General features: G+C 44.1%; 1 protein-coding gene across 1 annotated transcript in view; it reads right to left on the bottom strand.

Moving 5' to 3' along the window:
- Window positions 1-1262: 1262 nt before the first annotated feature.
- The window catches only part of SamDC (S-adenosylmethionine decarboxylase), a 186151-nt gene continuing 175169 nt past the window's right edge, over window positions 1263-12244 (bottom strand). The window contains exon 10 of the mRNA XM_065451714.1: window positions 1263-3127. Within this exon, the coding sequence (XP_065307786.1) occupies window positions 2993-3127 (135 nt within the window). The 3' untranslated portion in view covers window positions 1263-2992. The remainder of the gene's footprint in view (window positions 3128-12244) is intronic.

The raw sequence follows: 12244 nt of genomic DNA on the forward strand, positions 1-12244 counted from the left end.
TAATGGGAGAGTGCATGCCAAGTATTCAATGTGACGTCACATGAGTCCCCATAATACGGATTGCACCTGTCAATTCGCCTCTTCTCTAGCCCGGTCCCAAGCGAGTGCCCGGAATAGCGCAGCACGAGTCACTAGTGATCATGTCACGTTAATGAGCAAGTGAGCAGCTACCCGTGTTTTCAAGACCATTTCTTTAGATATACATATCTGCAGGTAACAGGAGCAATGCTCGCGTGCAACTGTGGCGACGTCACACGAGTCACTAGCGATCATGTCATGGGAGCGATAGTGAGCCTGTTGTTATCCTTTGAAAGCCATTATGCACATCAGCAGGTCAGGACAGTGCATACCAGGGTGAGAACCGTGACAGCGTCACGCGAGTCACTAGCGATTATGTCGCTTGACTGCTTGATAGTGAACAGGTTGTTCAGCTTCGAAAGTAATTTCGTTTGATATGCTAGTTGGAGAGGCTAGCAAAGATGCAAAGGTGGCGATGTTGAGCGAGTCACTAGTGACCCAATCATGTCACTCAAGAATAAAATGTTAGACTCGGAGACATCTAGTTTGATATGCGTGTCAGAAGCATAGGAGTGCATGCTAAGGTAAAGCTTAGAGAGCCATTGCGAGTCGCTTAGCGATTATGTCAAGTGCCTGAGTAAGGATGAGCAAGTTTTTACCCTTGGGAACCATTTTGATCAATATGCATGACGATACGGAAGGAAATCGCATGCAACGATTGCAACCCAAGTCACACAATGCGAGTAACTCTTGTCACTTGGAAACAAGACTACAAAAGGACGAAATTAGCGAGACACCACATGGAAGTGTTTGTAAGGCAGCCATGACAACACTGGTAGCGTGGGTACTGTGGTCCTATAGTGCCGACATCAATACAGTGAAGACATCAAATGGCATTCATGACGGCTGTTACGACCTCTTTAGCAAGAATTATTTGTTCCTTAATTTCTAACAGGATCAAATTGACTGGAACTGGGATTAAAACCAGTGGCACTTGCATTAAAATGGCTGGTGCAAGGATCAAATCAATTGGCACGCAGATTAATTCGGAGGCCACTGGGATTAAATGTAGCATCTGGATTATATTGTTGGCACTTGGATTAAAAAGGCTGGTGCTCAGATTAAATTCGCTGGCACATGGATTTTCAATGGCGCTTGGATTAAACTGAGCAGGAAAACCTGTAGTACAATGCAATTAATCTAACAATACCGTATTGGGTTGCAGCATAAAAAATTGCACAGAGTTGCTTTTGTCATTTATTGAAACACAAGGCTCATACAAGTACCATGGAGAACATTTTTGATTTTCATCATCAAGGTTACACTTGTGTATATGCATTATGCATATACAGGCCCAATGCACTATCACTAGAAAATAAAAATACCACATTAAGAGTAAGAGAATTATTCGAGAAGGAAGAACACATTAAGCTCCCCCGAAAATGCCTCATCAGCCTCATCACCTCGTCTGGACATGCCTCGCGTTTCAGAACACTCACGTTGAAAATATAACAGACAAACACACAAGCTAAAAATCTAGGAACAATGATCTCAAGAAGTGTCAGGAGGAATGTCGGCACAGTCAGCATCAAGATGCCCTGTATGTTATGTTTTATTGCTTGACAGTGTTCCTAGGAACAGCTTTGATGCAGCTATAAGTCGTCAAGACTGAGCAGAAAAACCTGGAAAACAACTGCTACGCTTGTGGGCATTGTTTTTGTGCTGGACTGTGTCAAGGCCCCTACTGCTCTGCTGACATCCTCCACAGGTTTTCATCTAAAAAGCCGTGCCTCTTGAGTAGTTTGGTCAATGCTGACAGTGCATGGCTGCATCCATCAATGTATCCTGTGGAAAATCCCTATATGAGAGTCCACCTGCTAATAATGCCCAACCAATGCTAATTCTGGCTTTTATGTGGATCCCCATCATTTGCTTTGTTCGCACTGATGAGGAAGCAGTGCGCTCGCAAAATGACCTGGCAACCTCGTGAGCCAGGCACCTGCATCTCGTTCAAGTTAGACTGAAAGGTAATTGGTGAGCAAATGGGATGATGCTGGCTGCAGCCACACAATGCTTGCCTTGCTGTCTGCAAGCCATTCCTCGTGAACCTTTGGAACAGCTTTAGTGGGGCAAAAATTGCGCTCATTAAAAAAAGTCAAAGAAAGTAAAGGTGTTACACGTAAATAAAGAAAGTTTGGTGCAGGATATATATATATATATATATATATATATATATATATATATATATATATATATATATATATGTGTGTGTGTGTGTGTGTATATATATATTACACACACACACAAACAGCTTGGATGCAGAAAACAAAACCAAAAAGGGGGGGGGGGATGTCAAGATACACTGTAGAGAAACAAATGTTTTGTAACTGGCACAGAGAGCTTGGCATGAGACACATAAAAACTTCTTTGGTTTTTAGATCTTTATAGTAGAAGGCTGCTCACACGCAGGAGCTTCCGACGTGGGACTGGGGTGCAGCAGTCCCTGTCAGCACGACAGCCAGCACATTGTGGCTGGAGAGAAACCCGCATTAGACACATGCAGAGAAACTACATAAAGTGTGGGGCCAGATTGCTATAAACAGCCTAGTGAAAGACCACGGGATGGTTTAACTGGGCATCATGAACATTCTCACGAATGCCCAATTCATTTACCATGCCAAGCATCTTCAGAGCCAAAATGGAATGCCCGAAAGTAACATCGCAAAAGGAGAAAAGGACCGAGAAGAGAATGAGGCCGAGCCTGTCCAAGGCCCGCCCTGTCTTTGAAGCACGGCGTCCAAAATCCTACGGACATGGTCCTGGGTCTTTCTGGGGTGGGTGAGGAACGCCAGTGCTTGTCGCTTACAGCTGGAACAGCAGGGTGACACACTCACCACCCATCTGCTGTGGTGACAAGAAAAGGCTGCCACCTGGCAGTTAAGAGGCATGTCCAGACAAGGTGGCTCAATGGGCCTCAACTAGGGGCCTTGGCAAACAGTGCATATGTCAGGTCGTACGCATTGAAGCGGCACACCTGCAGCTCTTTGCGGCTGTAGTTGCGGAACTCGGTGTTGCAGCTCTCCTTCATCCCTTTGGCAGCCACTGAAAGCTGTAAAGAAAAGCAGCACATGTTCTTGTGTTGTCATCATACCTTTGCACTTAAACACCATACTTTGCTGTACCGAATCATCTGATACACCTGCTTTTATATTGGCTGTAGCAACGATTGAGGCAGGACAAGTCAAAATTTTATGTCACCTATCTAACATGCGATCTGTTCAACAAGACTAAAAACCTTACCGAAAGAGTGATTGCTTTAGAGCAAGGCAATGATGTAATCACTGGCGCCATCATTTTCCATGACAAGCAAGCAGAAATATTTGTTTTGAAGGCCACTTCAGATGGTGCAAAAAGGGAAACCACTCTTGAAGTATCGATTGATCCCTTTAACAATAATCATACAGACTTGGCACATTAAAGCGAAATAAAAATCAGATTTAAAGAAACGCAAGTGGTGTTGGTGACCTGCGATAGATTGAAGGGAACAGATTTTTCTGTATGCAACTACTTTTCGAAGTGAGTTTGCTACACTCAAGAAGAACTGTTTGAACTTGGCAAGAGACAGTTTTTGCAGTTCAAACTGCGTGTTTACAAGGTTCTTGTTGGCAGCCACCGCTACACATATGGCGCTTCTTCGAGCTTCGTTGTTTTATCACAAAAGCAGCCTCTGCATCTCATCCAACATCACATTTCCGCTGTCCCTCTCTAAGTCATGCCGTCAATATTAGCGTACTATAGATAAACTCTCGAAGTATCAGAAATAAAACAGATGAACTTGAAGGATTTTTATCTTCCCTACATCTTTATGTTGTTATTGGCTGCGAGACATGGTTAGACGAATCAGTATGAACCAAAGATGTCTTCCCCATGGACTATGGCAGTGCGGCAAAGGCACTGGAATCAATCAGTGTCACGTAGCCGCCCCACTTGTTAGTTTGCTACTGCCATAACCATGCTTTCTGCTCTCAGCCGCTTGCTTTGCCTTGTTACTTCTTCGCACTGGTGATATTGAGGCAAACCACAATGGCAACCATCACACCACCTCCTCTACCCTTGTTCCTATCTTTACGAAATATTGAGAAGCTGTCATGCAGAGATAGCTCGCTGCTTTCAACATCTGCCGAAAGCCACGTTTCAGTTACGATAATGATATCTGCAGAACACCTGTTTGTCATTGAATTTACTAAAACAGTTTTTGGGAGTATGCTGCAGAAGTTGGTGAGGATAATAACTTTCTACCGTTTTTTATTTCTACTGTGCATTGAATACTGCGCATCCGATGTGTAAGTCTTGCTGTGAAGGTGTAGTTTGTTGCATCGTAGTGTAAAACGCGGTTGCTTTTCGCAAAGTCTGTTTTTTACACTTAATCTTAATCTTTTGATCTTAATCTCTCTAATCTTGGCAGTGTGCTCAATGGGGCTGCTTGGTTCATCTTTATATTAACAACAGGAACAGCGCAACACAGGGCGAGTGAGTAAAGAGCATAGGACAGAGCGATGACTAGCTAGCCAGCACTCTGCCCTGTGCTCTTTACTAGCTCGTCCTATGCTGCGCTGTTCTGGTTTTTATTCTAAAAACTCTCCGAGCTTTACACCCGACGCAGGGTATCTCGTTTGTCACTTTTGCACGCGATGAGTCAATGTATTCATCATGCAAAAAAGGTGAGGCGTGCAGACAGGACATAAGAGAAGAGAAGTGGACAACACGAACGCCGACTGTCAACTGAAGGGAGCACCGAGGTGAAAAAAGAAGGAAGACACAAAACTCATCTGCACAAGCTCTGGAATGGTATCACCACATGTTGGTCAGGTACATGTACCGGTCCACGAGAGAGATAGCTGTTAAGGCACTTAATCTCTTCTTTATGTAAAGTAATCGAAGGCTGACTCACGCACGCACTTCCACCGTTATAGATATGCCATGCCTCTACCATAAGACGTGCATCTTCATTCTTATGCCAGTACAATATCGCGCATTCATCTAACTCTGCCATGCAGTTACAATCTTGGCAATGAAAGGAAAGATTAGAAGGCGATCCACCGGTTAACGAACTTTTATGTTCCATTAGCCTCCGATTGATACACCCCCCCGTTTGCCCTACGTAGAACTGGCCATAGCTAAAGGGAACTTTATAAATCACACCCATATGACAGTCAGTAAAACTGTTGTTCTTATTGTGCTGCACTGGACAAAATTTTGTTTTTTTTTTGCCTTTCACCTGCTCCTGTTTCCTTTGCATGGCAGCGCATATCTTACCTAGCTTATTGGGAGCAGTGAAAGCAACATTAACATCACATCTACTTGCAACTTTTTTAAGCCTGTGCGATACTGAATGAATGTATGGAATAGCCACTACTCTCTTTTTGCTATTACTGCTTTCTGTAATCACGTCCGTTCTCCTCGAAACCGGCTTGTTTAGGCTTTCAGCCACAGTGGCCACTGTTACGCTAGGAAAACGTACTTCTAATAGACGCCAGACCTGTGCATTAAAACTGGCACTCATTTTGTGCATGCAGGATCTGGTGAGAGAAGACTTAAAGCACGACATGGCAATTCAGTCTTTTACTACTTTGGAATGCTTCAATTGAAAGTTTAACAACGGCGTCGAAGATCTTGGGGAGTACTGCCAACAAACGTGATTTTGTTTGAAGACCAAGGAAATGTCTAGAAATTTCTAGACAGCTCAGCTCAGCCAACCAGCTCAGCTTTCTGGCTTTCTAATAGTCAATGTACTACAGCAATACAGATTTTGTAACTAGGAATATTCTCCTGGTGCATTGTATCTCTTCACGCAGAGATCGTCCGAAAGTACAACTAATTTTTGCAAGAACATTGAAATATCAGAACTTGCCAACTGTGTTGTCGGTAAAAGAGCGGAATGATCTGCTGGAACAAATAGTTATTCTTACTGATGTGTCATACTTTAACACAGAATTGCTGATGTATCTGGGTCGAGTAACCCTAATCCGTCAATATGCATGAAATCGATATTTTATATGGTATACCTCTTGATTGCGAGACGACATCTGTAGTGCTCTTCTGCTTTGATTTGTAAATGCTCCATTTCTATTGTACTCATTATAGTTGTTATTCTTTTTGGTGTCTAATCTTGTTGTACCTTTTGATTGTATAATAATCCCCCCCCCCCTTATGTAATGCCCTCTGGGTCTTTAGGGTATTGAAATAAATAAAAAAAATTTCAGACTGACGGCAATCTGCATGGTGGTGGCAGAGGCTTCTTGCTTGCGAAGGACTTACCACTAGACTTTAGCGACGTCAAATCTTCATTTCCCAGGACTACTTTGTGCCAAATAGATTCAGAAGACCTTAATATTGCTGTATTCGTTTGTCCACACAGTGACACTACGGTTGAACCCGCTTATATAATGATACTGGTTTTAACAACATATCGGTCATAACAATGAGAAAGCTGCTGCAGCATAAACGTTTGTATATTTTCTATGGTGAATAACCTGCTTATTACATGCGCCCAAGCCACATCAGGGTGTCTACCAAGTTGACATTTCCAAATTCCCTGAGTTTTCCAGGTTTTCCCTGAGTGCTTTTGCAAAATTCCCTGAGTGATGCAGAACTATGTTTTATGTCAAGACGCGCTGAAACCATATCGCCCTATGCTGTCACTCTCTAGTAAGCATATGAAGAAAATTTGAAAAAAAAACCGACTTAATCCAATTTGAATACTAAGGAGTAGTGTTTATGTTATTCAAAAAAATATAAGGGAGGGGTTATTAAAATGCACAGCAAATAAAATGTCTTCGAAAAAATTTTCAAATCGAGTTGGACATTCTCTAGTACAAATAAAAAGGAGATGCATACAGAAGCAAACATTTTCGAATATGAGCTATTTCTATGAACTGATAGCATGCTCAGTGTCATGCAACTGTCCTGACATACTCTCAGCTCGCACAAGACGCCTCAGTGTTGTGTTTCACTGCTTTAAAGAGTTTATATTGGTTTGGATGAGGGACACCTGCATCTCAGCATCAGCCAACAATTTGTTTTTTGAGCGCAGGCTCCTTCAAAGAAGTGGTCGTTCATTCCTCAGTGCGTCGATCCTTTCTGTTCTCGTCCTCCTTTCGCCGCGCGTTCGCCCCACGGACCATTTGAAGAATACTCTTGGTCAATTTACAGTCAACGTCCAATTTTTCAGACCCCCTAGGGGCCGCGAAAACTTCCGAAAAATCAGGCAGTCCGAAAGAATAAATTCATGTCTTTTACTGCCCTTAAGAGCTAAAATCGACACATGTACGTCTGAAAAAGCTCTGAATGCCTGTCAGTGCACTTATTAGGTATATCGGTGCTCCTACTGTGACAGGTGAGGGCGAGTGCACACGTGTAAAATTAAGAAATACATACAGTGTCCCGCGACAATTGCCCCTTTTTACGCTTGTACGCTTCACCGCGTGACACGACTGTAATGAGGCGAAGCAGACTTTCGGGAAAGAGCATTATGCAATGCGCCGTACTTTCCGAGCTTCGAAGACAAAATTATTGCTGTCAGCGGAGAAATGAAGAAACACGGCACCGAACGACACGAAGCTTAACAGCGAACGTCGAAGCAGCTAGGCCTACCGTTGCCGCAGTGGTGGCCACGGCTGCCAGCGCATCTGCGTGCGAGAGCACCGGTTCAAGGCGGCGAGGTAATCAAAATAGCAGCGGTGGTGGTTTTCATTAATGCCGTCTTGGACCTGCGATCACGCACAACGTTTAGAAAATCGTACGGCGAAGAGTTCTTGCGTCTGAATTTTCAGACGTTATGATACATTGACTCTTTTCGGTACGTGGTGGTGCCGCGAAGCCGTCCGAGTTATCGGGAACCCAGAAAGTCGGTCGTTGACTGTACACTGGCAACTCCTCCAGCCGACGACGATTCGTTACGAGTCCTGTCTGTTTCTCGAGCCAGCATTACCGCGACTTTTGACCCTCTAAAAAAATTACAGCTAATTTTCCCTGATAGAAGCACAAATTCCCTGAGTTTTCCCTGAGTTTTTCCAGACTACTCAAAATCCCTGAGAATTCCCGGTTTTCCCGGTTGGTAGACACCCTGCACATTATCGGTTGTAACAATGAAGTCTGGCTGCTGGGTGTCTGTGCGGAGAGGTGATGGAATGCGAAATCCTTCAAAAGAGAATGAATTTCAAGCCGCTAGAACCTCGCCCGCTGACCGAATGGCTGCCGCGCACTCTTCCAATAGAACCTCTTTTCCAACCTTCTCCGCATTTCCAGCCTCTCTTCCATTGCCCTTTCACCCCTCAGAAAACAAATGGGCTGGGCCCATAGCTCTGTGATGTGCGCTGCCCACCGAAACACCCATGTACTGCGCCAACAGCGCCACTCCCAGATTGCACGCTCCTCATTTTGCACAGTTGTGTCAACAGATTAAGTCGCTTGTGCTCGTCTTTGCTGGTTGTGTTGAAGTCATTCCTGGCCATGTGGTCCCTCTGCCTCGCTTAAATCACCGCCGAAATGAAAGATGGCTGATCTGCCCACTGATCATTGGCAATGCACGACATTGCCAGTGAAAATAATGTGCACTGCTATACATTTGGGGACAAAGTGCAGTATCGTGAAAGATTACAAAGACGGTAAAAAGGTGCCTGACTTGAAGTACGGACTATCGCAACCAACAATGTCGACAATCATCTGCTCAGCAGAGAAGTTTGACCAACTGCTCGATAGACAACAGGCGCAAACACGTTCAACAAGGTGCCTATAAGGAGCTGGAAAAGGCCCTGCGCGAGTGGTTTCTTGGTGCCCATCCCATGAACTTGCCGATCACTGGGCCAATTCTGGCCACAAAGGCAAAGCTGTTTGCCCTTATTCATCAACAATGTGGACTTCCAGCCAGCTGGTGGTTGGGTACAGCGCTTCAATCGAAGCTGTAATGGTGAGGGAGCTTCGCTAGACATAGAGGTGAAAGCAGAAGTGAATGGAGGAAACGCTACCCTGCATTCTCGACATCTACGTTGACACCGACGAATATAATGGCAACAAAACAGGACTTTTTCCAGATGCTGCTCTCCAAGACGCATGCACTTACAGGAAATGTGCAAGGGCAGCAAGAAACAGCTAGCTGTGCTTTGCTGTTTTTGTGCACCAACGTGAACGGGAGTGACAAGTGACTCGCATCTGTCATTTGGAAAAAGAAAAACACCCACTGCTGCCAGGATACCGGTACACTACCGTTCACAGCCACAAGGAATGGATGATGCGAGAACTGTTTCGCAAGTGGCTCTTCGAGTTCAACCAACATGTTGAGCGATCTAAGATGAAGGTGGCACTCATCCTAGATCATTGTAGTGCCCACCGTTCCATGGCCATAAGCTCTTAAGCGTGGAAGTTTTTTTTCCTGCCACTGAACACGACTGCAGGCTTGCAGCCCATGGATGCCGGCGTGATCACCAATTTTGAGATCATGTATCATCGCCATTTCTTGAACAAGTTAAGCTAGTCTTGTTTATGAACATGGCCACATAAGCCGGGAGCAACCAAACGAAGATCAAGCTATTGATGGCCATTCAGTTTATCTTCGGTGCATGGTCCGAAGTCTACGGTGTGGGACTGCTTTAGGAAAGCACACTTTGTCTAAGACAGCACTGGCTTATATAAAGCATGTGGAGCTTCCACCGATGAAGTGATGCCCGAACTTCAGTCTGCAGTCAATGAGGATGCTCGAGGACTCAGAGTTGTAGATGATTCAGTCCCTCTGGGGCTTCGTCTTACGAGGGGACCTTTCGCTGCACTACATGGAGCATGGAACTACATGGACTATTTGGAAGCCTTGGAAGAAGGATGTTGGCAAGCTCTGCACAAAGCAAGCAAGCTCGAAGGCCATGGGGTTTTTTCATGCAAGCCAGTGAGGAGTACATGGCGAAGTGCTTGTGGTGATCTTTCCCCAGCGTTTCTTCTGCATTTCTCGATCTGAGAGGCTGCTGTGGCAACTTTCTTACATTTCTTAAAGGGCCACTTTTGCGGCCCCCAAAGCAATACCATGGCAAAGCTTGCATGTCGCTTGCCGCCCATGACACCTCTTTGCAGTTGTTAAAGCAGTGCCATTTTTTTAATACCAACAGCCGCGAAGGCTTGTTACATGCGACTGGAGCATGCAGGAAGCAGCGTTAAGCAGTTAAATTAGTCAACACATTCAGCAGCCGGATGGAGGAAGGTGCTGGGGAAGGGCCACGGGCCTCAGCGCTATTATAGTTTTCTCACAACAGCCCTGCAATCCCCCATTTTCCTTTTCTTTCTTTTCATGCAACCAGCTACAAAATTTACTGGCTATAACAATGCAATTTTCATGGCACTTGAATATTGTAAGTGGGTGCAACTGTAGTGGTGAGTCTTCCAATCTGCTTTCTGGTTTGCCACAAAGGGTACCAACAGACTACTTTCTGTTTAGAGGGGACTTTAACATGCCCAACGTTCACTGGAAGGACAAGTCATTGGTACTTTTTTATCGTTCTTTGCATGCTGCCTTTAATTTGTGGGTGTCAAACGTGCTCTTGGGACAAAGGAACGACAACACAGTAGTGCAAACAATGAAAAGGGCATTCATTGCACTTTTCATACACTAATGCCTGGTAGCCGAATGACTACCCATCGAACATCCTGCATCCTGATGGGGGCACAACAAATCAAAGTCAGACGTCCATGTTGGCGAACTAATATGTTCACTACCATGGACACCAGCGACTAATCATTTGCATGTACAGTCATGTGAATGGTTTCACGTTCCAATGATCATGTTTGTCCATCCTGGTGCCCCACTTTGAAGCCTTTCTCGGGAGTTCAAATAATCAGTCGTCGACTGTATATGCCTTCAAACGCTGAAGTGAGCCAGCCTGCGGTAGGCCTCCTATAAACTATCTTTGTTCTCCACCCTTACAAAGAGATTAATATTCTTTTACTGGCCAAGGTTCATCTGCAAAATATTAGCTCAACTGAATAGTCTCATCACTACTCCAAAATGTTTTCTCTGGTTACCTTCACCGGAATGTGTCAGGGATGCAGAGTGAATTTGCACTATAAATGGGTGACCACGCAGCAGCTGTGTTTCTACTACCGCTGAAATAGTATCAAGTAACTTCGTTATCACCTAATGTGGTGGTGACATCTTGAGCATAACTTGTGTGTAACTACTGAAGACAGCCTGCAGAAAGGCTCTTGTAAGTTCTGTATAGTGGCTGACATATGTTATTTATTTATTTTATTTTTATTTTCACAATACTGCAGACATCTGTCTAAGCAGGAGGGGGCTACGTGAGCAAATACAAAAAAAAACAGACAAATATATACAAGGGTTACAGCCAACAAGATTCATCAAGTGGGTGGCTGTAACCAGTGGGAAAAAATGAGTTTTTGAAAAGGTTTGTTCATGCAGAGATCGGTTTTAAATACTGGCTGTGTTTGCGGCAGGAAATTCGAGATGTGTCCTTAATAATATAGTCATGCGGTTGTATTCTTAGTTTCCCGTAATAAAGCTGGCGAAAGAAATTTAATCTGGCAGTCTTTCTTCGATCAGTTAGTGGTTCCAAGTTTGCGGCTTCCAGCATACTCGTTGGGGAATCACGTCGTTTGAAGCGCTTATAGATGAAAAGCGCGGCTAACCTTTGAATTCTTTCTAGTTTTTCAATACCTACCACTGTGTGAGGATCCCAAACGATACTCGAATATTCTAAGAGAGGTTTAACGTATGTTTTATAGGCTTTCAATCTTAATGAGGATGTGGAGTCGCCTAATTTAAACTTAGAAATCCTCATCTTTTTCGGGCTGCACAGGTTATATTGTCTGAGGCACCCAGGATAGACATGAAGTTAAAGTTATCCCCAAGTATTTGCAGCTTTCTACTTTCCTAATCTTATTCTTTATTCTGTACAAGTATTCTAGCTTTCATAACTTATTTGTAATACACATATGCACTGTTTTGTCATAACTATATCCCATTCCTTGCACCATTCTGCCAACCTATCCAAGGTTTCCTCCAGCAAAAGCTGATCAGAGACCGTTCGAATGTTGCTAAATACATAATACAATCATCTGCAAACAATTTGACACAAACAGGCGATTCCACAATTTTAACTAGGTCATTATTATAAATATTAAACAGTACTGGACCTAGCACCGATCCCTGAAGTACGCCTGAAGT

Source organism: Dermacentor albipictus, chromosome 5 (genome assembly GCF_038994185.2).
Source record: "Dermacentor albipictus isolate Rhodes 1998 colony chromosome 5, USDA_Dalb.pri_finalv2, whole genome shotgun sequence".
NCBI lineage: Eukaryota > Metazoa > Arthropoda > Arachnida > Ixodida > Ixodidae > Dermacentor > Dermacentor albipictus.